The 24,988-nt window shown below is 40.0% G+C and overlaps 1 protein-coding gene across 1 annotated transcript in view; it reads left to right on the top strand.

Moving 5' to 3' along the window:
- The window catches only part of RBM33 (RNA binding motif protein 33), a 150,478-nt gene extending 128,651 nt beyond the window's left edge, over positions 1–21,827 (top strand). The window contains exons 18-21 of the mRNA XM_041408407.1: positions 1,816–2,019; positions 3,436–3,624; positions 14,801–14,889; positions 15,072–21,827. Coding sequence (XP_041264341.1) covers positions 1,816–2,019; positions 3,436–3,624; positions 14,801–14,889; positions 15,072–15,120 — 531 coding nt within the window. The 3' untranslated portion in view covers positions 15,121–21,827. The remainder of the gene's footprint in view (positions 1–1,815; positions 2,020–3,435; positions 3,625–14,800; positions 14,890–15,071) is intronic.
- Positions 21,828–24,988: the final 3,161 nt, after the last annotated feature.

Below are 24,988 nucleotides of genomic sequence, written 5' to 3'. Positions count from 1 at the left end.
AAGTTTTATGTGCCAAACTTTCCATGATTTGGTGCCATTCAGTTCAACAAAGAAAAAAACCTGTTTGTGATTAGAGATGGAAAATACAGATGCACATTTATGTTGCTTTCTTGTTTTGGACACTGTGGACAAATGCCATGATGAGCTTTAGCATTTTCCCTGTGACAGATTGTGCTTTTGAGTTGTAGTGGAAGGAGGTTTGAAGCTCGTTTATCTGGGATTTAAGTACTTGAGACGTTGTAGCCTGCAAATACTGTGTCATGCAGAGGCCTTGATTTTGAGGTGTAAATTCTGAACTACTGAGCTTGCAAACATGAGACTGGCCCACATACCACAGACTATTTCTTAGCTAAAAATCTTAGCTGAGGCTTAGTAACCAGTCCTCACTAGGTATTTCTTTTCTTTAATGGAGAAATGGGAGAAATTTATTGGAGAAATTTTAATGAACTTTAATGGAGAAATTTTCTTTAATGGCTTTTCTTTAATGGAGAAAGGTACTAATTTGTATTCTCAATGAAAATAATCTTGCTATTAGACCATAAGTCCGTTTCTTCTGCACCCTTGTGTTTTGTCTCCTTATCCATAAGAAATGTGCCAGTTAGCATGAAACCCTCTGGTTTGTGATGTGCTATGGGTGCAAAAGGAGTTTTGTGAATATTTAAGGGAAGGGGAAAAGAAAATCCTGTGTAAATAAAGGTGCTTTCATAATATTTTACTTTTTCCCCCTAATACATGCATTCTATTTGAGAGCTTTTGTGGGGTTACCAGAGGTTGGTTAGGGAGTTAGTCAAAGCCTTCCCACTGCAGATAAAATGTTCACTGGTATTTGAAGTCTAAAGTTGAAGTCCTGTCAAGGCATAGATACTGCTGTTGAATACAATGCATGTCATAGATGCAAAAGTACCTGATCTTTTGTCAGACTCTGCTGGTTGTTGCTCCATGGAATTTTCAGTGATTTTTCTAATCTGGACAGGCAGACACAAATTCAAGAATCACCTGTTTCTATGAAAAGAACAAACAGTTTGGGTAGAGGCAGTGGAAGGGAATAATTTCAGTGCTTTAAGCTCGTGGTTTTACTGTGCCTGATTGCACCAAGAGATGTAATGGCAAGAGCTACCTTGGATGAGAGAGACTGAGATGGTGTTTCACTGTGTTCATGATTACAAATCTGTATAGTAAGAGCTTTGTAAGGCAAACAAAACACCTTGAGGAACTGTTCCAAGTACAAACAGTGTCCGAGGAAAGGGACTGCTTAAAAAGCTGCTGGTGTAGAAGTTGGCAGAATGAGTATGCACTTCAAAATAAATACCAGTTTTTAACTGAAGGGAGGTTGGAGGTTTAAAGATGAGCAAAACATTTTCCTGGTTCTTCCAGCCTCCACAGTTCTTTGCTCCTCCTTCTGCAATGTGTATGTCTCTTGTTATATTAAAAAACAAAAAAAAAAACAAAAAAAAAAAAAAAGAAAAAGTAATAAAAATATAACTCACCATAGTTCACATGTAACCTGGAAGGAAGAATGATTTGGAAAAAGAAGTGAAAACATCTCGTTGCTTTGTATATGAAAAGACATGGTTGACCATTGATTATAGTAAAGCCTGCACAGAGTAAACTGTTCTTCAGATAGCACAGATTTATTTTAGGCTGAAGTGCAATTTCCAGGCTGAGCCTTTGCACGCGCCTGCCACAGCCACCAGTTTGCTTTAGCAGGCAAAGCCCTGGACATTCTGTGAATGAGCTGGAACATGGCAGGAGTCTGCTCAGGGCAAGGGTGTGCAGTGCCTGGACACTGAGCCGCTGTTGTGTTGTTGATTTCAGCAGGGGGGAGAGGATGCTGGCTTTTTTCACCCAGAGGGCCAACCCCAGCGGCCTCAGCAACCCCCGGAGCCGAAACAGCAGCCAGTGCGGAAGGTCACATTGACAAAGGGAATGCAGCAGCACCAACAGCAGCAGCAGGCACAGATCCATTCACCAGCTCCTCAAGGAGTCAAAAACATCCAGGGAATCCATCAACCTAAAAAGGTGATTTTTAGATGCATATTGCTGCTAGGAGTTTCACTGTCTAGCTGTGTTGCTCTATTAATAACCAGCATTCTGTTTGTCAATTGCTAGCACAGGGCTGCATGACCCAGGAGATGCATAATTGCATATAAAGCTTTTAATCTAGAGAGACTTGTTTGTACCCAGCACAGACTGGCAGTGCCTGCAGGTTGCTTCATCTGCTGATGTTCTGGCCAGCCCAGCACTCCCTGGGGAAGTGCATGTGTCCCGAGACAGCTACTGGAGGAGATGGTAACCAACGTGCTTTCTGGCTTTAAAGCCAAGTGGGTTTTTGAAGTTGTGCTTAAGATTTTATTTTGGCAGTTTCCTGCATATGTAGGAGCACACAGTAACTGTTTCAACTGCTCTTTGCTGGATCCCCGAAGTTGGTACCACTCAAAACAGTTGATCTTGTAACTTGATTTTTGCCCTGATCATGCGCTGGTAGGAGGCAGAGAAGGGTCAGCGTGGCAGCAATGTGTGCCTTCTCTACATTTGCAAGGTGGCACACTCCTTGAAGGTAGCTGGCATTTTGGCTTTTAAGTTAGTTCTTGGGTTTGAACTGTTGGCCGTAATCTTCCTGCTTCATAAAAGGATAAAGTTCTGTTGCAGTTGTTGAAGGGTATGAAAAGTTACTAGCCATCGTTGGCTTTCCAAGTAGGAATCAAGAAATTCTGTTGAATGTTGATTCAGTGTTAAGTGTTAACTCTGTTTAATGTTTGTTACTCTGTTTCATTGTTACTTTTCCACTCTATGACTGTTCAACATTTAATTTGCAAGAATTAAAGCCATGCATTTCCTGCTCCAGAGTACAGGGGAGAGGAACTTTGAAAAAAGTTATTTTAGTTATTTAAAAGTATTTTAGTTATTTAGCCTTATGCAAATAAAACCAAGAGTTGGTAGCAGTAGAGATTGAAGGTGCTTGAAGCACTTTGCTGATCTTATGAGTACATTAAATTTAACTAAGAATAGAATTAAGAATAGAAGAAGGAGCGGGATCACCTGTTGGGTTTTTTTCTCCATACTCAGAATGTGGGAGCTGAACACATGCTGCTGATGTGATCAGTGTTGAAAACTAGGTTATATATTTTTGTCTGAGGTCCTCCACTGCGTGATTGATCAATCTGTGCTAGAGCTGAGGCTTCTAGGATGAATACAGTATACATAACTCAATATATAACTTGTTATCCTGCTAAAAGAGGTTTGCATAAGCAGTGGAGGAGTATGTTAGTAAGTGGTCTTTCAAATTGGCAAGCAGCAACAAGCTGTTTTAAATCAACGTGTACTTTAATCAAGTCTTCAAGTAAATAGCCAACTTTTATAGCCTCCTCTGTCAAGTGCAGCACACAGAGTCAGTGGGTAAGTAAATCAAAATACTGTTACTTTTGTTGTTGGCAGGTCATTATGCACGGCAGAGGCAGAGGAGTAGCAGGCCAGATGGGCCGAGGACGCCTGATGCCAAATAAACAGAACCTGCGAGTGGTGGAGTGCAAACCTCAGCCCTGTATTGTGTCAGTTGAAGGGCTTTCTTCATCAACTACTGATGTCCAACTGAAAAACCTGCTGATGTCAGTGGGACCCATTCAGGTAGGTCAACCTTGGTTTATCATTTTTGTGCCAAAAGGCTTTCATTCCAGAAAGCTCAATTAATTCCCTGACACTAAATACAATGCGTGTTTATTGGTAATTTATGTTTGAAGGCACCCCCACGCACGCAAGCTACACCTGGTAGCAAAGGCAAGCACGTGATGATATTGCAGCACAGGAGGCACGGTAGGATATTGCTAACCATCACATTCCTGCTGCAAAATTCTCCTTCATTTTGGAGTTCCTGTGCTATCTCTGTTATTTTTGTAGGCAGTGCGAGCCTGTCCATTCTGTGAGGTTGTTAAAGCCAGATGGTCATATTAAAGCAGATGTATTTGGGGTACTGTCCTTGTTTATTGTTGACTTGCACCTACTCTCCTTTTTGACATTTACATTTTCCTGTCACTGCAGTCCTGGGGTACAAGCACCTAATGACCCAGTGGACGTTTTATACTTTGTAGCATCCTCTACTTTTTCAGTCTTCTTTGGAGGATTTTATTGATCCTTAATTTTTTAGAAGGTTCTCTTTGGTAGGGGCCTGTGGGCAAGGTTATGACATGCACACACTTGTATCTGCTGTGCAGCTTCTGTTCACAAACTGCCTGCTGGAACTGATGTGTCAGTTAAATGACTTGAGGAAAGCAGGAGGTTTTCAAAGCAGTGAAAAGCTTAGGAGGCCCTGTCTGACTATTGTTACTGCATTTAAAAATATCAGCCAATGAATAATGAAAAATACAGGTGAGAATTTTTTTTCCTTTTGACAGGAACATTTTCAGACAAATGCAATGCATGAATTGGAGGTGTTCTGTGAGACTTCTTCATTACTAGGATCATCTCTCTGTTGCAAAACACACTGCTCTCCTAAAAATGAACACTCTGCCTCACTTGTTCCTAATTTAGTAAATGGAATAATGCTGAATTATTTACGTCATCAATTCAGAGAGGTTTAATTTGTTTGGGAAAGCAAAACTACCCTCACAAAATACTTTGTGCCTTTGTGTTCTGTAGTACTCTAGGAAATTATTCATACAGTTCCAAAGCACATTTATTCAGTGTTTACTTGCTAAATCTTGCATGAGAATATTAGAAGGAGATTAATAGAAACCTTGCAAGGAAATCTCACAATTGAGAGAAGTTATTGAGAATGTGCTAAAAAATTTATTCAGTACTTGCTGTTTCATAGCAAACCCTGGTCTCTCAATTCAATGTCACAGACCAATTTTAAAGGATGTACTTACAGGAGAAAAAACAATGACTAATTTTCTAGTGAGATTTGATGCATATGTGTGCTCTCCAGAACTTGTATTCTTGCAGCAGCATCAACTGTACCTTTGGAGATTATGCTTTCTGAATCATCATCCATTTTCCTTACATGAAATCTATAAGTAGTACTTGAACAAGATGCTTGAATTTAGCTAATGATGCAGAATGTTCTTGTGCTACTTCTGCACTTGAATTTCAAGTCTGACTTGTAGAAGGCTAGAAATTCCCTGGCTTGTTTGAGACTAAATGATGTTTCACAAGTATGAATGGTGAGATATGCTGGAAAAAAGTGAAGCTTTTGTAGGAAGAATATGAGACTGGTTCCACCATCTGTAATACTTAACTTCTTGATTTTGTATTTTAATGGTACCCTGAGAAGTGGCACCACAGAAGTGTTAGTGCACCAGATGGGGAGGATGCAGCAACAATTTTAAGTTACTTGGAGGACAAGAATGGAAAACAAAATGTTTGAAAATCTACCTTTTTGCTGTCCACATCAGTTAGTTTTATACAGGTAGTGCTAGTTTTTCAAAGAGGTCAATGTCCTGAATTACAAAAGTGGATTTTCTCTTGGCTGTAAATTAATATTTTAACTCTTGTTTGTGCTCAGTGCTGCACAAAATCCCCTGCAGCTGGGAGGGTCAGGAGGCTCTGATAGCAAAGGAAGACTCAATGATTTCCTCCTTCTTCCTTTAATATGTGTTTCATGTAAGGGATATTGCAGGGAGGAGTGCTGAAGAGAGCCCAGCAGTGGCTGGAAGGGCTCTTTCCATGCAGGCTTTGGGGGTTCCTGTGTGAGGACAGTGTGTGTGGGAGGTGTGGACCACAGCAAACAGATCTTGGGTAGTGCAGAGCTCTGGTCCTCTAAGGTGAAGTGTTGCAGCTTGGTGGACTGAAATAGGAGGGATTTGGGGCGATGGCAGTTGTGAAAACATAGCAAGGTGTGAAATTCTAGCTGCTTTTTTTGAAATTAGGCCAAGATTGCCAGGTTTTTAGCTGTTTTCTTATGGAGCTGAAGAAATAGTAAGGGAAGGGAAAGGAGAGTCAGTTCTATCTGACTCAGTCTCTAAGATGTAGAATATTCTGTCTTCAGCTATTGACTATATATTCACCAAAATTTTCCTTAAGGAACTGAACTCTTTTGAGATCAAGATTTTTCCTTTCATTTGTCTTAGGGAAAATAAGTGTGTTGAACTCATGCTTATTTTTTGCAATTGTAAAGGAAATTTAAATCTGAATCAAAACTTAGGGAGTTCTCTTCATACCTTGACAGTGTCTTGAAATGACATATATCCAACCCCCAAATGCCTGGTTAAAGGTAAGGATTCACAAACTGTGGGACATAGTTCAACAAGCACCTCTGATGTTAAACAAGCACCTTGCTTTAAAGCAGCCTGCAGACACAGCTCAGAAATCCCAGTATCTTGTGTATCAGTTTCTGCTGCAGTCAACTTGGGAGTGGCTGAGACAGAGCTCCCAGAGAGGAGGAAGAAATAATTCCAAGGACTTCCTTGCTCTTTTACAAGAAGAGCAGACCACAAGCACTTGTCCCATCTGGTAGAGGGGCTCTGCTTCATATTCACCTTCCATGCTGGGGCATCTGTAAAGCAACTGATCCCACACCAGCTCTTGGTTCCAAATAGCCTGAATTTATTACAGTGTGATCATCCTGTGTGTCTTTCCTCAGAAAGTGAATCTTTGCTGACATAACAGTTTTAAGTTGTATAAAAAGTCTATAATCTATCAATGGAGTTAACAGGGAGGAAGAGATTACTTCGCTTTTCTGGGTCCAAAAGGCTTGGGGTTTTATTTTTAGCTTTTTCTAGTCAGTATCATTCTCGAGGTACAAATACCTCGCACAAACCTTGGGAAGGGAAGTTAAAAACTACCCTCAGTTTATGATGTTCAATGTTCCCAGCTTTACCATCAGCTTTCATGGAGGTGTCTGTGAGTCACAGTTTGGGAATAACTGGGCGTGCATAAGACAGGATGGGGAAAACTTAGAGTTGAAGTTGGGAATTTGCCGTTTTTCCCTTCCTATACCCTAGAAATTGAGAGAATTATCTTTTCCCATGTATAACCTTTGATATACCTTCAGCTGACTAATCACTGAAAACTCTAATTCTCATCCCCACTTCTCTGAAGTTGCTCTGTTACTGACATTGGGGAAAAAAAACACTATTAAGATTCTCAATACATTGAATATAAGAAAATCTTTAGGGCTTCAGGAGCATCCCCTTTGTTATAGCTGCCTTTTAAACTCAAACATGATGAAATTAGCAAAAGTGCTTCCTTCCAGCATACACGGCTGTCATACTCTTTCTGGAGAGGATGAGCTTTCAGAAGCAAATAATGTACCTGCAGTAAAATGTCATTGCTGATTCTAGAATAATTATGTGTTATAAATAAAATTATGTATTCCAAAGTGTTGGAAAGTACAGGAGATTTCTGAGCACATCACCAAACTAAAGCCTCCTGAGGACGGTGGTGGAGCAGTGACATTCAATGCACATCCATCCAGAACCACTTGATAAAGTAGATTACTAATAAGTTGCAAAGGTCATGAGAAACAGCACTTGTATTTTTTTTTTCTCTTGAATCCAGGTTTAATGTTTATACAGTCTATTTGTGTTCAGCTAGTTATTGCCACCCTCAGGTGAATTGAGTTTTTTTGGGATGGTGGCAGGTAGTGTAGACTGTTTTCTTTCCAGATAATTTGAGTACTGAGGGAATTGTTCTATGGAGGTATTCCATCATCATCATCTTTAATCACGTTTTCTTACATCAAATAAGTGCAAACCTAAAACATCAGTGCAAAATCTCAGTATTTGTGAAGATTTAAGATTATAAATTCTGATCCTTAAAAAGAGAGGAAATGGGAAGATACACTGTTGTGTATCAGAGATGAGGAGAATGTTGGGATTGTAGGTGTACTTTGAGTAGTTCTACAAATGAGGGTTTTGCTCTGCTAATGCTGTCATTTCTGGTCAGGGAAAGGAAGAGCAATTCCAACGCTGATGTGCCTGCCTTTGCTTTCTTGGAGTGACAGTGCTACCTAGTGCTCAGCTGCTGTAAAGGCAGCCTCAGCCAGCCCCTGCCCTGCCTGCATTCCCAGCTGCTGGAATTATGTGGGTTCACAGAGCCATGGGTGGAAAACCCACACACCCAGAACATGGGTGCTCTTGCAGGTCAGCAGGGGGTTCTCCTCTGACATAAGGTGCTCAGGCTGACCAGGGGATCACTGTGGTCTTTCTGCTTGTGAAAACATTTTCAGCTGTTGCAGAAGCTATGGGAGAAGATGTGGCCAGTCCTGCTCCATCCTTGGGGCTGGGGGAAAAGAAAAGCAGCTCCATCATGAGCCTGTCCAGGAGTGACAGATGCCCAGCTCAGGGACAGAACAGCCTTTCCCCTCCTGACTCCTTGCATATGGAGAAAGCAAGCTGAGTACTTTTAAGGGCAAATAATAGGAAATCAAAGGTGTCAGAAAAGTAGAAAGGAGGAACAGAAGGTGGAAGAGATCAATTGCAACAGCTGAGGGTGGTAAATACATTCTGTGCCAGCCTCTGTGCCTGCTGATAGTGGCTGGGAAGTGTCATTGCCAGGAAAGATGCTTCAGGTATCAGGAGACTGTAAGGACAATAAAAACATGTCTGTATTTATTGATGGCAGGGAAGAAGAAATAGAATCTGGTCATTCTGTTCCGAAAGTGCCTGCTGTGCTGCTGTTTGACTTGTTGCAGAACAGCTTGAATCACACACTAGACATGATGTTGGTTGGAAAAGTTTGCTTTCTTTTTGCATAGACCTGGTTTTTAGCAGCTTTATATGAACTACCACTTCTAATCCCAAACCCACTGGTGAACTGAACGTGTAGTCTGCTGGGCAGTACATTTACTTAGTGAGAGAAATTAAGTAAAGGAGGAAACCTTCATTTCCCATGTGTCCCCTATAGCTGAAGCAAGTGCTTGTTCCAGTCTCATTCCTGCCTGCTTGGTTTCCATCTCTCAGTGCTCTGTTATCTCCCTTTTAACTTCTTACTCTCTGTGTAACCTCTGAGAGTTCTCGTGTCCAAGGTGTTTGCATTCTGCAGTCTCTTGCTTTGTACTTGAGGATGCCCTGCTTGATTGTCTCAAGGCCCTTGGTTTTGCTGTGAAGCTTTACTAGAGATTAATGCTCTGATCATACTGGCTATTTCAGTATTGTACAAGTAAGTGCAAGTTTAATTACAGAGCTTGGATAGAGGAGAAATTTGAGGGCAGTGTAGATCTTCAGGCCTAAGGAAATACCTTCAGAGGGGAATGGTCCTTTTATGATATTCATGCTTTAGTCATTGGTAACAGTTCAGTTGCAGAAAAAGCCAGAGCTGATGATTATTTTTTTAAGTTTTTGAGTCAAATAGTATGTTTTAAAACAGCTTGTAAGCAAACTCTCAGTCAAAAGTATGATTATGAAATACTGGGTTTCTTGAATTTTCCATTCAGCCTAAGATCTGCATCTTTCCATGGCAGTTCCTAAGTAGAAAAAGAAGACAGTCAAGATCAGTATGAGCTCTGTGTTTCCTAAATCCCTTCCATGTAAAATACTCTTCCTCACTCTAAACTAGCTTTTTATTTTTAATGCGAGAAATATGTCAGAATGTAATCTCTGTTCGGCAGAGTCAAACATGCTCAGAATACCTGTGACCTCAGGCTGCTATCAGAAACTGCTGCACAGTAGATCTGTACAGCCAAATCTGTGAAGTAACCAGTCATTTGAAATCCCTTGGAAGTTATTGTGTGTATTGTCAATCCTTTCCACCTGAGTGGGTCCCAGAAGAGGTTTTCATCCTCTGGTGAACATCTGACTAGGTCAACTTAAAGAGAAGATGTGAATGAAGTTGTTTTCTCAGAGCTGTGACGTTTGGGAGGATTGTGGTATTTCAGTTTAGGGGCTCATGATAGGAGGTTCTGGTGTTGCACAGTCGGCAGCAGGGGAGTCTCCTGTGGAGGAAGAGTGGGGGCCCTCCCAGTAAATCAAGTGATGCTCATAGAACCAGCTGGTCTCCAGAGGCAGTGCTGCATCCTCCCCTGCCTCCCACCACTGGCCTTTCAAAATCTGTAGGTCACAGAATAGTACCAAACTCTGATCAAATTCCTGTTGAGGTATTGTGCTTTGGGAAGCATAGAACCATGTGTTTTGTCATTACAATGGAGATCATAAGACCAAGGATTGCTGTAGGAATGTTTCTTCTTTGAAAAGGAGAGAGCAGCTGTCATTAGTCGTGTGTGGTGCTGCCTCAGGTCTAAGAACAACAAAATTGATTACTTTTTGAGAAATGTGTGTTGGATTTGCATGGCTGTGTTTTTGTAGTGGGGGGCTACAGGGGTGGCTTCAGTGAGAAGCTGCCTGAAGGTTCCCCTGTGTCTGATAGAGCCAATGCCAGTTCCAGGATGGACCCACCACTGGCTGAGGCTGAGCCCTTCAGCAGTGGTGTTTGTGCCTCTGTGTTTTCAAATAATAATGTGTTTTCAGAAGGGGAGAGGGGCTATTGAATGTTATCACTGAAAAAAAAAATAACCCAGCTGCCAAATGATTCAAAAAGGATGAAAAAGTTTAAGTGTGTTAAATTAGCAAGGTAACCTGTTTAAGATTTGTAAAATGAATTAATTTTTGCATGTATTTTCCTAGCTTGCTTGTTTGGAATCAGCAAAAGCAGAAGCTGATGCAGTAAGTCTTTGAGATAATGCCTTGAATATTTTGGGGTAATAAAATACCACAGGGTACACAAGGAATGTTTTCTTCTGACTGTAGCTGTTAACATCATCCAAATGTAGAATCAGCTCTAAACTGCAAATCACCCCAAATTTGAAAAGACAGAAATAATCCCGTGGGATGAGAATGCAGTAATTTTATTTCAGGATTCTGAGGAAGTGGAACTATTAATTTCTATGCCCAGCCAATAGCCTGTCTGCTCAGGATGGGATGGCAGCAGCTCAGGCCCTGCACCTATGGTAAATGTGTTGTGTGTCTTATCATCAGTGTTCTTAAAACATAAAGCTCAGGGCTTAGGTATTGTCCCAAAATGAGAACATAAATAAGTCTTTGTTAGCTGGATGCATAATGTTCACACTTGCAACTCATGATAGAAGAGGATTTGTTTGAAAACACAGCAAAGATGGTGGCATTTCAGATCGTGGTCACATCTTCAGAGTAACTTAGCTTAGTAATTGTCTCTTGTTAAAACAGAACCAGAATGGGTGTTTTTATCTATACCAAAGAAGGTGTATGTACCTCCTATACCTAAAAAACCATGAAGTGATAATGCATCATTTTTGCTGGCATAGTCTGAGCACAGCAGAGGCTGAGAATTTGAATTAAACCCACTTACATTAATTTTTTTAGACAGTTTCCAACTGGAGCAGTATTGTTTGTGCAGCATTACTTTTTATCTTTTTTATCCTTTGTTTTGCAGTCCTTAATTCTCAATCTTAAATCTAGGCCTGTGTAACTGCAGTAGTTGAGAAGATGCTGCCTTACCCCAGGCTGGGTGATGGGTTATGTTTAGGCAGTGCAGTGAAGGATCAGATGGGTGATTTTTTGTTGTATTGACCAGATTGACCAATGAAATTAAATCTGATAAAGATGCTTTTCAGTAAACTTACCCAAGAACTGATGCCTTGTTGCCAAAGCAGTTGAGTATTAAAATGCATTTAGTGTTTTGATTGCTTTGGGTTTTTGTTTTTTTTTGCTTTGGAAAATCAAGCAGTAACACAGTCTAAGAACACAGTACCCAAACTAGTCAGTTAATAAGCTTATTAATCCATAAGAAAGTACAAATAAGTTATGTATAATAATATTTAGATGCTTTGCCTAATTTTGTTAATAAGTCTGTGTTACACCAGAATGTCTTCCTTTAGTCAATTTTTACATGCTAATTACTGAGAAACTGGTTAATAATTCATCATCATGCTTGTATAAACTGCAAAATCAAATTTTACTTTTGTGCCTCTCAAGAATATTAATGCAATAATACCTCAGTTCTTGTGGGAAAAGTCACCAAACACAGCTTCTCTTCTTCAGTTGATCACAACAGAAGTCTGGAGCATAAAGCATTGGGGGAATCTGCTGTGGTTGTCAAGTGAGACCTGACATTGTGGGGAGGATCACTTGGCAGCAGGACATGGAGGGTGCATCCCTAGGTTCTTGTACAGCTCCCCTTGTTGAACTGTTCACTGAAATAGTCATCCTTTCGGTGATTCAAACAGGTTTTTGTCTCATTAAAAGTATTGACTTCTTTGAACAGAACAGATGATTTTTTTTTTGTCTGGTTTTTTTTTGGGTTTGTTTTTTTTTTTTTTTTTTTTTTTTTCAGTTGTAATTCAGAGGTACTTTTGTTGGCAACTCTTAACGTTTGTTCTTTCCAAATCTTATTTAAGGGCTGTGTTTAAATCTTAGTCTTGAAAGCATAGTCCTCAGTGATAGGACTTACTTAATTCATGGTTCTTTTTTAGCAAGAAAAGTGGTGTCAAGAAAATGAGTGTTAAGATCTAGTTCTATAAATCATAAAAAAGTGAGATCAGTAAGAGGAGAACAGACTTCAGCATCTCTACCACTTATTCCTGCAGATAAACCTGCAGGTGAATTGATCTTTATTCAGGGTCTTTCACCACTGCTTTTTGCAGCGCGACTGCATTCTTGTTGGTAAAATGTGCTTACTTGTGTCAAGAGCATTCTGATTTGAAAAGAAATAGAGATCATCCTCTGAGTGGTTTTTTTTGAGAGCTAAATCCTATTTCTATCAGAGTAGAAATGGAGAAGTTGCAGTGACTTAGCTATACCTTTTTCATCATAGCAGCTTTCCAAAAACTATAAGATGCAAATTAACCTACTGATGCTTATCAGATTTGCTGAATCCTTTAACTTTTATTCAGCTTTCACTTTGAAATCACAGGCTGGTGGAAATACTAAACATCTGTGATTTTCCTGGAGAGAGGAAAGTTTTCTGTCAGTTAGAAGAAGGTGCAAAATTAATTGCTTCAAAATCACAGATAGGTAAGTTACAGAAAGTGGCAAAGCTGAATTGTCAGGCTTAGATACAAATACAACTTATCAGGTGCCATGGCTCTTGTTAAATACACATTTACCAAGAGAGTCTTATGTGTTAAAAAAAGATAGAAGTAGACAATTTTAATAAGAAATTTCATCTAGGCATATGACATCTTGTTTAAAATGCTCCATTAGATTGAATGAACAGAGAACAGATTAGTGGGATTAAAAATTCTTTCACTAAGAGATACCAAAGTGTATCACCCTCAAAATGTGTTGAGTGGGATTGTACGTTGTTTCCCAAGGAATCCTTGCTTTCTCCAAAGATCTGTGGTGCTTTTTTAACAGTCTAGATGGTGATACAGAATTTTTGAAGGTGAAGTTTAAAATCCTGAAGACTGACCACCAAAGGGCTGGAATCATCCAAGAGTGGGAATGCAGCTGAATTCCAGGCAAGATGCAGGAGCAAAGAATTATGGTTATACTTATCCATCAGGAGGTCATAATCTAGAAAAGTTTTCAGGTGTCCATATACATGCATTTTTCTGTGTCTCTGTGTGTGTGTGTGTATGTATCTCAGTATAAAACTGTATTGCCTTTATGTAGAAACTCAGAGAAAAGTAGAATGTTAATAATTCTTTATTCTGCATCCAAAGCCGTAAGAACAACTGGAAGCTGAATCAGAACAATTCTGTCTTTAATGTGCTGCAGCATAGGCTATTAAACATCCAGGACTTTCTGTGAGATGTTGGAATCACTGTGGTACTGTGAAATTTTGATTGAAGCCTTCAGATCTGTTTTAACCTCATTACTCTGAAACCTCTGGCCTGTGTTCACAGGCAGCAGGATTTCAGGATCATATTTCCATCCTGAGTATTCTGTGATGCTGAATACTTGCTGGATGTTCTCACTGATTGTTGGATATGTAGCTGTTTAATGTGTAAATCCTCATCTTCTTGAATTTCTCAAGTGTCTTGAAAAATTACTCTATTGTAACTGAAGGGCTAACTCAAAGCATGAACTTTAATCTTCATGAGTGTGGTAACACCTCTTAACCAAGGCCACAGGACTGCTCTCTAGGATCAGCCTGACCTGCTGCAAGCAGGGAATAAGGACATGAGTTCTCCAGAGTCCTGGCTGAGGTGTGCTGTAGTTTTGGAGAGCTCAGTACTGGGTAGGGGGTTTGTCACAGCTAAAGCTTTGTGAACTGCTGCTCTCATGGTATGGGAGGCACACATCAGATGGACTTGTCTGGGGAGATGAGAGTTGTGTGAAGGACTGGGATGTGGTGACCTAACCCATGTCAGTGGGGTTTGGTGGTGGTGTCTGCCAAAAGCTGGCCAGTTGTTTTATAAAAACAGTGTGAAGATATGCAATTGAGAGAACTTGCCAGTTTTTTTCTGTTTCTGCCCTGTTTAACCTGTGGAAAGCCCTGATCCCTTAATGTACATCAGGTAAATGACTCCAGGTGCTTGTGTGGGCAGTTGAGCTCTGACCAGTTGAATGCTTCTTATTTGGTGGGAGTTTGGCTGTGGCTCATCTGTGTAGATTGAATTGAAGAGTTGTCACCTTTGCTTAACAGGTGATAGTCTGAGTTTTCCATGTGGTACAGTTGCTTAAAGCACCAACTCAAACACCATCAGCTGGGACCCTGGCTGCAGTCTCAGAAATCTCTTTTCCAGTCTGTTCTTTTATGGGATCCCAACTTCAGTCTCAGAAGTCTCTTTCCAGTCTATTCTTTTATTTCACACAAATAAGAGAACAGAAATACGCTTTTGAGTAAAGAAATACAGCAAAATTTTAGTCGGTTTCATGCAAAATAAGGGCCTGTTGTGAAGTGGATCTTGAAGTGAATATTAAAAATATATTTTGGCTTTTTGTCTCTGCAGAGTTTACAGATGCTTCCTCAGCAACGGAAAGCCATAGCAAAATTCAAGGAGCCAGCACATGCTTTAGCATTTCAACAGAAATTCCACAGGTAAATAATTAAGCACTGCTGCCACTGTGGTTCCTTCCCTTCTTTCAGAAGATAAAATCAGTCTCCTCTGGCTCGGTGTTTCTTTAATCGAATCAAGCATCTGTTAATTAGTGACCATCATGGAAGCTCCATGCCAGAATCAGTCTGAGCACCACATTTAACTTTCTTTTAACTTTTAACAGGCACATGATAGATCTGTCCCACATCAACGTGGCACTGATTGTGGAGTGACCTCTGCTGAGAGAAGTCCCTGCACCAGCCTCAGTGTACTGTGGAGCTACAGACTCACAGAGGAAAATCCATCGGGTTGGGAACCCTGTCAGCTCAGTCTGTAACTGCTCTGTTGAACTACAGAAAGCACCAAGGTGACCTCCAGGAGAGGTGAATTCGAGAGGAGCTGCAAAGGTGGAATTTCAGTTCAGTTTCTTCACATTCTGTTGTAACCACATGGAATTATAGAGGTTTTTTTGGTTTTTTTTTTTTCCAAATGCTTTTGATGCATGTAGACATTGTTCTTCAGGATCCTACTGTGTGACCACAGTGACTTGAGAGAGAACGGTTTGAAAACAGCGAAAGATTTGAAAAACTTTCAAAGAATAGCAAAGAATATTTGATAATGGTTGCTCTTATCTTCAGTGCAAGGTATTTGAATGAAAACTCATTTTTCTAAACAAATTAGTTGCATTGTGTACCTGAGAGCACAGAAGGTATTCTTGAATAGATTTGAACATGGTCTGCTTCGCTGTATAGCAGTTTGCTGAGAAGCTTTGGAGGTGACACTGGAAAATTGTAGTTTTGATCTTTGTAAATAAGTCTGTGCATTTTTCTGTTCCAACATAGACTTCCATTTTCTCTTTCCAACTCCACTTATTCCATAAAACCCTGTGTAGGAGGACTAACACTGCTGTATTTTCCCTTGGTTTTTAAAAACAAGGATCTTCACCCTTCAGTAGCATTGTGGGGTAGTGAACTCTGAGTTGTAATTAGGTTGTTTTAAATAACTCTGCCAGATGCAAGGAAAAAGAAGTATTTGGTGGGTCACTTCAAAAATGTTATGCAGGAAGAGTGGTGCATTCCTGGTAGTTCTTCTGGGCTAGTGTTTCGTGGTTGCCTCATGTTTTATTTTGATCAGGTTTTTTTCTTTGAGATTTATTTTGTCATTAATGCTGAACCGTAAGAAACCCATAACTGAAGGGCCTTGTTTTGATGTGGTGTTCCTGATACATAAAGGACTATAAGGACATTGTGAATCTCTGATGAATGTGTCAGTTCCCAAAAATGCCATGCAAACATTAAGGAGCTTATATTTTATTCAAAGTAAAATTCGTAATATTTCCTTTTGGTTAGAACCATCCAAACGGGGTTGCCAAAGTAACAATTTTTTCAGTTACTTCTGAATAAACTTATTAAAATGTCATCTTTATATTGGATTCCAGTTTTTATGAACATTTCCCTAGTTTTTAGACCATGATGTTTTGCTTCATACTTTATTTTAGGAATACTCTTAAGCACTCCACCTACTTTTTGAAAGGGGGGACTTGCAGAAATGTAGATATGTTACCTGAGTGACTGCAGAAGAACACTCTGGGTATGAAATAAAAGAGCTGCAAATGGGGTCCAAAATAGGCATGCCAAGCTAGAAGGGATGAGCTAAGGAAATTTATAGTACCTTTTTTTAATAGTATCTTTTTTTTTTTTTTTTTTTAATGATTTAACAGCACAGATACCTAATTGGCTTTCTTCCACTTTTGGTCCAGATTTTCAATTAAGTAAAAGTTACCAAAAATCTAGGTAGACCTGCTCTCTGTTCATTGAAAAAATGTAGAATAATATGGTGCTTAGGAAATATTCTTTAAGTCCATTTAAAATTTAGTGACAAGACACAGTAACAGGATCAGACTCTTTTCATGGAGGCGGGGTTTACACCCACCTGTGTAATTCATGCATAATGTTTAATGACAGCCACAGTTGCTGTACACGAAGTGCTGTTAGTGCTTCAGGACAGAGCCAAGCCCAGGACAGAGCTGCAGGTAGCAAGTGCCCAGTGGGACCAAGCCCAAAGACCTGCAGAGTGACCAGCCCAGGCTGTTTAACTCCTCACACCATTAGCTCTGGGACCCCTACACTGCCTCCTCAGATTATGTCACTTTTATTCTTAAGAAATAACTGCTGATCTTTAAAACAAGGCATTAAACAGTTGCTCGTCCCACTGTTAGGGAGCAGCTTCTCTGCAGTGAGCAGGACAAGGAGACATCTCAGAGTGGAGTTACAGTAGTGCGTGCCTGGAAATCTGGGAGAGAGGCAAACTCCAGACAGGCCAGCAGCTGAGTTCAGCAGTAGGAACATCTGCAGTTGATCAGCTGTTCTGTCAGAAGCAAACATTATTGGGGTTAGAGGGTTTCTTGGAACCTAAGAATATGGGTTTGATTCAAAAGTCAAAGAAGTTTGTAGAAACGCTCCTGCTTTGGGTTTTGAATCCATCCCAAAAAGCCTGAGGTTCAGCCAACTTAAGTTTTAAAAATTTTTATTCAGTTGGGGTTTTAATTTTTTTTTTGAGACAAGTGTGTGGCTTTGGAATAAAGACACGAAATGGCCTCGTATCTATTTAAATGAAGGAGTGACGTGAGCAATGCCTGTTTAATGAGTAGATACATCCTCTTCAACAGCAGTTGCAGGAGATTTATGCTGGTGCCTAGACAGGGTATGGGTGGATTGCTGGGGATTAATTCAGCTGCTTACTGCAGTACCTGGGTACCTTCCTACATGTAAACCTACCATATGTATGTATGTCTATATTTGTTTGATTATACACATACATACATACTCACACCCTGTGTTGTCACCATATCTCTCTAATGTCCAAGAAACCTCAGAAGTAAAAGTAGCAATTAGGTGAGTCGTTTTTCAAAATGTTTGTGTTCTCTTACTTCTCAAATCATAACTTGAAGGTGGATCTGTTGGCATTGATCGGTTTGGATGATACAACTCCTTTAGATCCATTTGTTGTCTCCTCCCAAAAACACCCAAAGGAAATAGAGGTAAAGCTAGACAGACGTGTTCTTGATGTGTTCTCTTCCAGCACAGAGTTAAATCTGAGCATTTTAAGTTAACTTTCTTGGAAGATCTGTTGCAACCATTATCTTGTTCTTTCTTTGTAGTGAATTCACAATACGATGCAAAATGGAAAAAAAAAAAAGAGAAGGCATTTAATGTAGTATGTAAATATTGACCTTTTAAAATTAAAATGCTACTCAGATGCTTACAGTCAACTACATCTTAGCTATTTGTTAGTTTTTTGTGTTGTCTTATCTAAATTTAAATGGATATGGTTCCATAAATGTTGATGTGTTTTTGTGTATATCTTCAAATTTTTATAAAGATGCTAGTAAGTCAATACATATATCCTGATCTGTGTATTATTTGTTCAGTTTTTATTAACATAATTTTATAATTATTTAAATAGGCAACTCCAGTAGGTGGTTATATGAAGTCAGCTTTTTTTTTTTCAAATTATTTCATTTCCATCTTGTACCACTGGAAAATTCACTTTATAACTATTCATATTTTGCCTTGACTAAAATATTGAAGTATCCATATGATCTGTGGTATTTTAGTTTAATGTTCTACCTTTTTTTTTTGTTTTTGTTTTTTTTTTTAATTAAAAAAAAACCTAAAACAACTCTGTCCTTTAACTCTGAGGGGAAACACTGTCAGACCATGGCACGGGGTCTCTCTGGGTTTGCTCCATTGTGCTGTTTGCAGGTACAAATTAGGTCTGTGGTGTAACACTGTCCTCAGAAGTTGGGGCTGTTGTGGTTTCACAGTTTGGGTTTCGCACACCGGGCAGGCTGGTGGCACGCTGGTGCATCCCAGGGTGATCAGTGCCACACCAGCCTGTGGTGTGCTGCTGGGGATGCTCAGGGTCCTTGCTGCAGGCAGGGGGACCAGGACAGGTCTGTAGCATTTCCATAGCCAGAGGGATGCTGTCCTCAGCCCACACCTATCCCCAGTGTGACTTTGGGAAGGAGGAGTGCATACAGGCACCCCCTCTGCATGGTATCCTTGGATATCTAGTTTATCCCCCCCACCCCGTTTAAATCTGAAGATTTGCTTCAGGTTTCTGATTTTCTGTAAAGAAGTCCTTCCAGCCTTTAAAATGCCAAGCAGACTGAGCATTTTAATTCACTAATGTTAGGTTTCCTCTGCAAGGACACAGATGAGAGTAAAACCGAAGGTTATTTCAGAATAACCATGGAGGTCCTCAAAGTTTTGTTTGTTTTTTGTTTTTTTTTTTTTTTTTTTTTTTTAATGTCAGCTACTGGGGATAAGAAACACCTTTTACTTGGTGCTATATTTTTTATCTTTTTTTAAACATAGTATTTTTTATCTGTGTAGCTTGAAATGATGCAGTTTCCCTGGAAGCTGCTGCAGGCACTGCCTGCTGTTTGCACTCATTAACTGCGTGGCTGTGTGTGTGTGGGTGTGCCACCCTTGAACCTGGGGTGAGAGGGAGGTGGGAGGCTCTGGGGTTTCTTTTGAGAGTTTTTTTGGCCTTTGTTGGTTTTTGGTTTTTTGGGTTTTTTTGGTTTTTTTTGGTCTGCTTGGGAGATACCCTGGATTTGTCCTCTGGCATAGTGTTGTGCTTTTCCTGTCCTTTGTGTAGTACTGTGTCTGTGATGTGAGTCAAGGTACTTGAAGGTAGAAATCCGTGTCACCTGTTCACTGTCAAAAAGGCATTTTTTGTTCAGAGAGACATAAACTTTTTTTTTAATGCATTTTTTTGTGCTTTTGTTTTTGTTTCTTTTTTTAGCATCATGATAGATGAGAAATGAAATGTAAAGGAAACAAATCTTGAACAGATTGCAGAAAGTTAGCTGTATTATAAAGGTCATTTAGGGTAACATAGAGCTTTTGTTTCAATGTTACTTTAAATCATGCCTTGTCCTCTAATTAATTCATAAACATAATACTTGAAAGTATTTTATCTTAAATTAGTATCAAATCCTAAGGATTTTCTGTAAGGTTTTTTTGTAACCTGATTTTTAAGCATGGAGATAACTTACTGTCCACATGAGCACAGGGGCTTGTGTACAAAACCAGATTCATATTGGATCCTTGCGTATGCCAACTTCTGGTGTGATATGGTTGGGAAGGATCATTTTGTTCTTTATAATGCTGCTTTTGGCAGGGTTGGGTTTTTTAATTACAAACAAACAAACTCCCTTTTCTACTTTTCTGCTTGTTTGGGTGGAAAGTGTGGTCCTTATTGCACTAAAGAAAACCTCGAGGGGAAAGTTAATCTCACGGGGTCTTTTAGGTGCCTTTGTTGCTCTCTGCTTTCTTGGTTCACTGATTTTTCTAACTAACTGGAAATGGGCTTTATAGATACACTTTTTCAACAGGTTACACTGCTTTTATTTTATGTAACAGCACTTGTGTTCAGTGGTTTTTACCATCTAAACTCTAAACAGTATTGCAGATTAAAAATACTTTTGTAAAAGAACCTGTGTACAGTTAAATGTAGCTGTATTGCAATGTTGTATGTAGTCACTTGGAAGATCACAGTTTCAAACACTGCTGTATTGATGTTGTGTTTGTTCAGGATTTTCTTTGTGTGCATCTAATGGATTTTAATATGCATGGAATTTTTTTTCCTAGTGTCTGTCAGGCTGAGATTGGAACCTTACAGTTTTATCTCTGTTTTGAGAATAACAAAACCATTTGTTTGCAGGTTTTCTTTTTCAGATGATGAAACTTCTTTCAGCAGTTTAACTTCTAATTAATAGACATTTTTACTTACAGATCCAGCAGAGACCAGATGCTAACCCTTGTTTATTCACAGCTGATCTTCTGTACCATTGCATATAATTTTATTTATAAAGGAGCTTGAATTAAGTCAACTCTCTTTTTTCCTGTGGTACCCTTTGCCTCTCTGCTATGCTTTTTCTCATTTTCATCTCATTTGCCCCCATTTTTCCATTTCCATTTGTATCCTTGTTATGTTCCTGCCCTTTTCACTCCCTGTTCATCTCTCTGCTTTTTTTTCCTGAGTGCATTGCATTCAATCTTTTGCTCTGTTTTCTGTTCTTCCAGCTCTTTTGAGGGTACTGGAACCCTACATATCCTGCCCTGAAATCCACCCTGCCATGCTTTCCTTTGCAGACTGTGGTGCCTGAAGCTGAGGTTGCTTTGATACAGGTATCACCCCTTAGCCAGGCTGCCCGTCCCAGAGCTCTGGAGAAGTGCCACTTAACACTTTTGCTTTGCAGCTTTACCCATGCTGGGGAGCGTAGACATTTCCTTTACATGCTTGAGCATTTAGCCAGGCTAAACAGGATTAACAGCTGTTTTATCCTTTTCACTTTTTCAGGAGCTCTGTTCTTGAATTCAGTGATAGTAATAGCACTTTTTGTTATTGCCACGTAGAAATACCAACACAGTCGACACGATTCTACCTCCTATTACTATTACTGAATGTGATCCTTCCTAACCTGTAAAGTCCTAAGAAGTGTACATACATATATATATATATATACACACACATATTTATCTGTATCTGGGTGTTTTGAGAATCATTTCAAATGTACTGCTCTAATCTGGATTGCAGAGTTTGTTTATTAGCAGTTCAGGATATAAATTCAGCAGCCGACTGTGTCATTCTGACTGCACTGGGAGTGAATCTGCCTCATGTTTCCTACAGCACCATCTGCACCAGGTGTGCACTGCTGATGGCTTGGGTGTAATACTGGACTATACCAAATCCTCCACGTGCATAAGAGATCTTTGTCGTACCTTTTTGAGTGAATGTAAAAATGGAAACACAAAGATGATCTCGTGTACAAGTTTTTTTACATGTATTTCCATGTTTGAAATGTGAACATGTAATGTGAACATATTTATTGTACCTATAATATGTCAATAAAACCCGATCTTTATAATTTTCTGCTTGTTGTTGCTTGATGTACGACTTCAGACTTGTCAAAAAAGGCTTCACATGCTGGATTATTTTACCATTTTTATTATGGTATCATCTCTGGGCTTACTTTTACATCAGCAGCATAGCACAGGGTTCTTCACCAGCAAAGGTGCCCCAGATGGGAACAAGAGTGGCTGAGGGTAAAAGGAACTTGTGCTTGTGTGGCTGGTTCAAAGGGTCTGGAAGATAAGAGGGGTCTCTTTTTAAAGAGATAACATACAAGGAGGAAAGCTTGTGAGTGTTAAAGCTTTTCTGGTGCTTTTTAACTATACTGACATGTCTAATGGAAGATCTCTACTTTCAAATATTGCTTATCTTAATTCATGCCATAAAGAGGAGCTCTTGGCAAGCTCAGTTTGGTAACCATCAATTACTTCCTGAACACAATTATTTCAACATAAATTGAGGCTAATTCCACTGGTCTGCTCTAGATCAAGAAAAGAGGTCAGAATCAGCTGTCTTGCACTTCATAGGGGTTTTTAAACATTATTCACAAAACTAAATGTAAAATTCCTGGCATCACTGGAAGTGGCACCTGTGATGCAGTGCGTACATTTCCAGGGAAGCATTGCTGGCTTGTCACAGTGTGTGCATTTCCAGGGAAGCATTGCTGGCTTTTCACAGTGTGTGCATTTCCAGGGAAGCATTGCTGGCTTGTCACATAATCACTGGGGTGCATCTCAGGAGAACCTCGTTACGTGGGCAGACTGGTGACACCCCAAGTCAGCCTGGTGGGCACACAGCAACCAGCAGCACAGTGACCTCAGAAGGCTCATCAGGGTTAAAAAATTGCCTCTGATTCAGTGATTCAAATAGGGAATTCAGAATAAATACATAAGAATAACCATCTTTGTGAGCAAAGTTACAACTTAGTTTTCAGCCTGTGATTTTGTCATGTATTATAAATACATAAGAATAACCATCTTTGTGAGCAAAGTTACAACTTAGTTTTCAGCCTGTGATTTTGCCATGTACAGTAGGAGCACACTGTATGTATCCCACTGCAGCATCACCTCTTCCACATCTCCTCCTTTGGACAAGGCTCCAAACTAAAGTAAAACTCACCAAAATCCCTCAAAACCCAAACTTAATGAGTCCTATCTCCTCACTTCCTTGGACCACCTTTCCCTGCCCCTCTCAGTCTGTAGTCTTGGGGCAGAAATTTGTGTTTTAGTGAAGCTGAAGCACCCCTGAGCATTGACTCCAGTTCACTCCTGCCCTACACTGAATGGATTGAACATTGCACAGCACAGGGGAAGAACAACCTCCTTTTTCAAGGGGGCAGGTGAGGATTGGGCTCAGAAGTCTGTTGGTCTTCAGAAGTTAAAGTGTTCTGATTAATTTGTAATTTTGTAAGATTGCAGGATTCATGCAGGGATGTGCTTTGGGAGCTGGAATGCTGACAGCCAGGGAGAGAGGGATGAAATCAATGTGGCTAAAAAATGGTTACTGAGGAGATGAAAAGGGAGTGACCAAGGGAGGTGCAAACAAACCTTTAAAATCAAATGTTGAGATGCCTAGTTGTGTGCTTCAAAAATTGGTCTTTATTGACCTTAATCAATTTGTAATGATTTGGGCAGGACGAGCTGGAGCGTGCTCACCAAGCGTGTTGGGAGACACATGAGGGAGGGCTCAGCTGAGGAGGAGGATCAGAGTACCTTAGAGGAACTGGATGAGCTGGAGAAGTAGAATAATAGAGGTGAGATTAAATTTAATCTTGCAAAGTGCAAAGCTATGCACTCTGGTATTAACAAATAAGGATTTTTGCTGTAAGAGTCACTGGGAAAAGAGAAAGAGCAGTGAATTAATTGCAGATATCTGAGCTATAGATGGGGTGATCTATGAGGAAAAAGACTGCTGCCTTTTTAGGCTGGATGCATCAGGCACTTCCAGAATTATTAGCATGTAGATTTGTGGCATGAAAATTTAGTGCTGGACTTCAAAAATTTTGCAATCAACCACCTCCCTACTTCCCTAAGTAGTAACACCCTGTGAATATTTATTTTGGGAAGATTTTTTGAATGGTTTATCTATCAAAGGTTTCCTCTGCTTCTTTTGCTCTGCACATTCAGCCTTTCAAAGACCAGGGCTTAAGCTACAGAAACCATCCTGAGGAACCATTCAATGAGAATTGACTGGTCACACGGTGCCACTGCTCCTTGGTTTCAGATGTCAATTCTGGTAACTGCTGAATATACATTAAATATTTTCACCCATCTGTGCTGTTCTGAAAAGATCCCAGGGGGATGTGTGCCTTCAACTGGTGAAAAATTAAAGATGCTGACCAGAAAAATTGTTCTGTGGAGATGCTTTTGGCATTGGGGATGCTGTGGGGAGAACATGGGAGTTAAGCATTTCTATTTCTTCCAATTCTAGTCCTGTATGCCACTGATTGCTACCTAATTAACAATCTTTTCATCAAATTACTGATGAGAGGATTCTCCTTTCATAAGAAGGACTTTAAGACAGCACAAGGATGGACTGAAGAGCCCCACAGCCTTTTCCAATCCTGTTTTCTAGGGTCCCAGACAAATCAGGCTGTGCCTTCTGTGGCTGTGGTGCTCCTGTACAGCAGCACACAGTCTTTGCTTGCAGTGAGCCAGTAAGAGCAGAGGGAGGGGTTTGGGACACTTTTTCCTACATTTATCTGTTCAGGGAGTCGGGTGCCTTCTGCAGCCTTCATCACCATGGATCCCACTGCAGGACCTGAGAAATGGGGAAATAGCTAAAAACTTCAGAGAAAAGAAGTGGAAGGCAGCTCCTTCATTTGTTTTGATAAGACTCAAAAGGTGTTCAGGGATTTGGGATTCCTGGCTGCTCTTTCAGGCCTCAGTCAATTCTTCATTCCTTTTTATAATTAGCTTATAAAAAATATTTTTGCTATCGTTATTAACATTATTATTGAAACTGGCACTTCTGCCAAAGAGTAGCTGGATGCAAAATCTGAGTCATGGCACTGGATACAGTTTGAGAACCCTGGCATTGTAAATATCTCCTTTTCTGTTTCTAGCCTGGACTTTGGTGTGGCAAAACCAGTCCTGGAAGCCAAATCCCAATTAACTGATGAGAAGATAATTTCTCTATATATTCTCCATGTTAAATATTGCCACAAAAAGATCTCTC

Source organism: Onychostruthus taczanowskii, unplaced genomic scaffold, assembly GCF_017590055.1.
Source record: "Onychostruthus taczanowskii isolate IOZ18803 unplaced genomic scaffold, ASM1759005v1 scaffold3, whole genome shotgun sequence".
In the NCBI taxonomy this organism is placed as follows: Eukaryota; Metazoa; Chordata; class Aves; order Passeriformes; family Passeridae; genus Onychostruthus; species Onychostruthus taczanowskii.
This window is presented reverse-complemented; position numbering and strand designations above follow the sequence as displayed.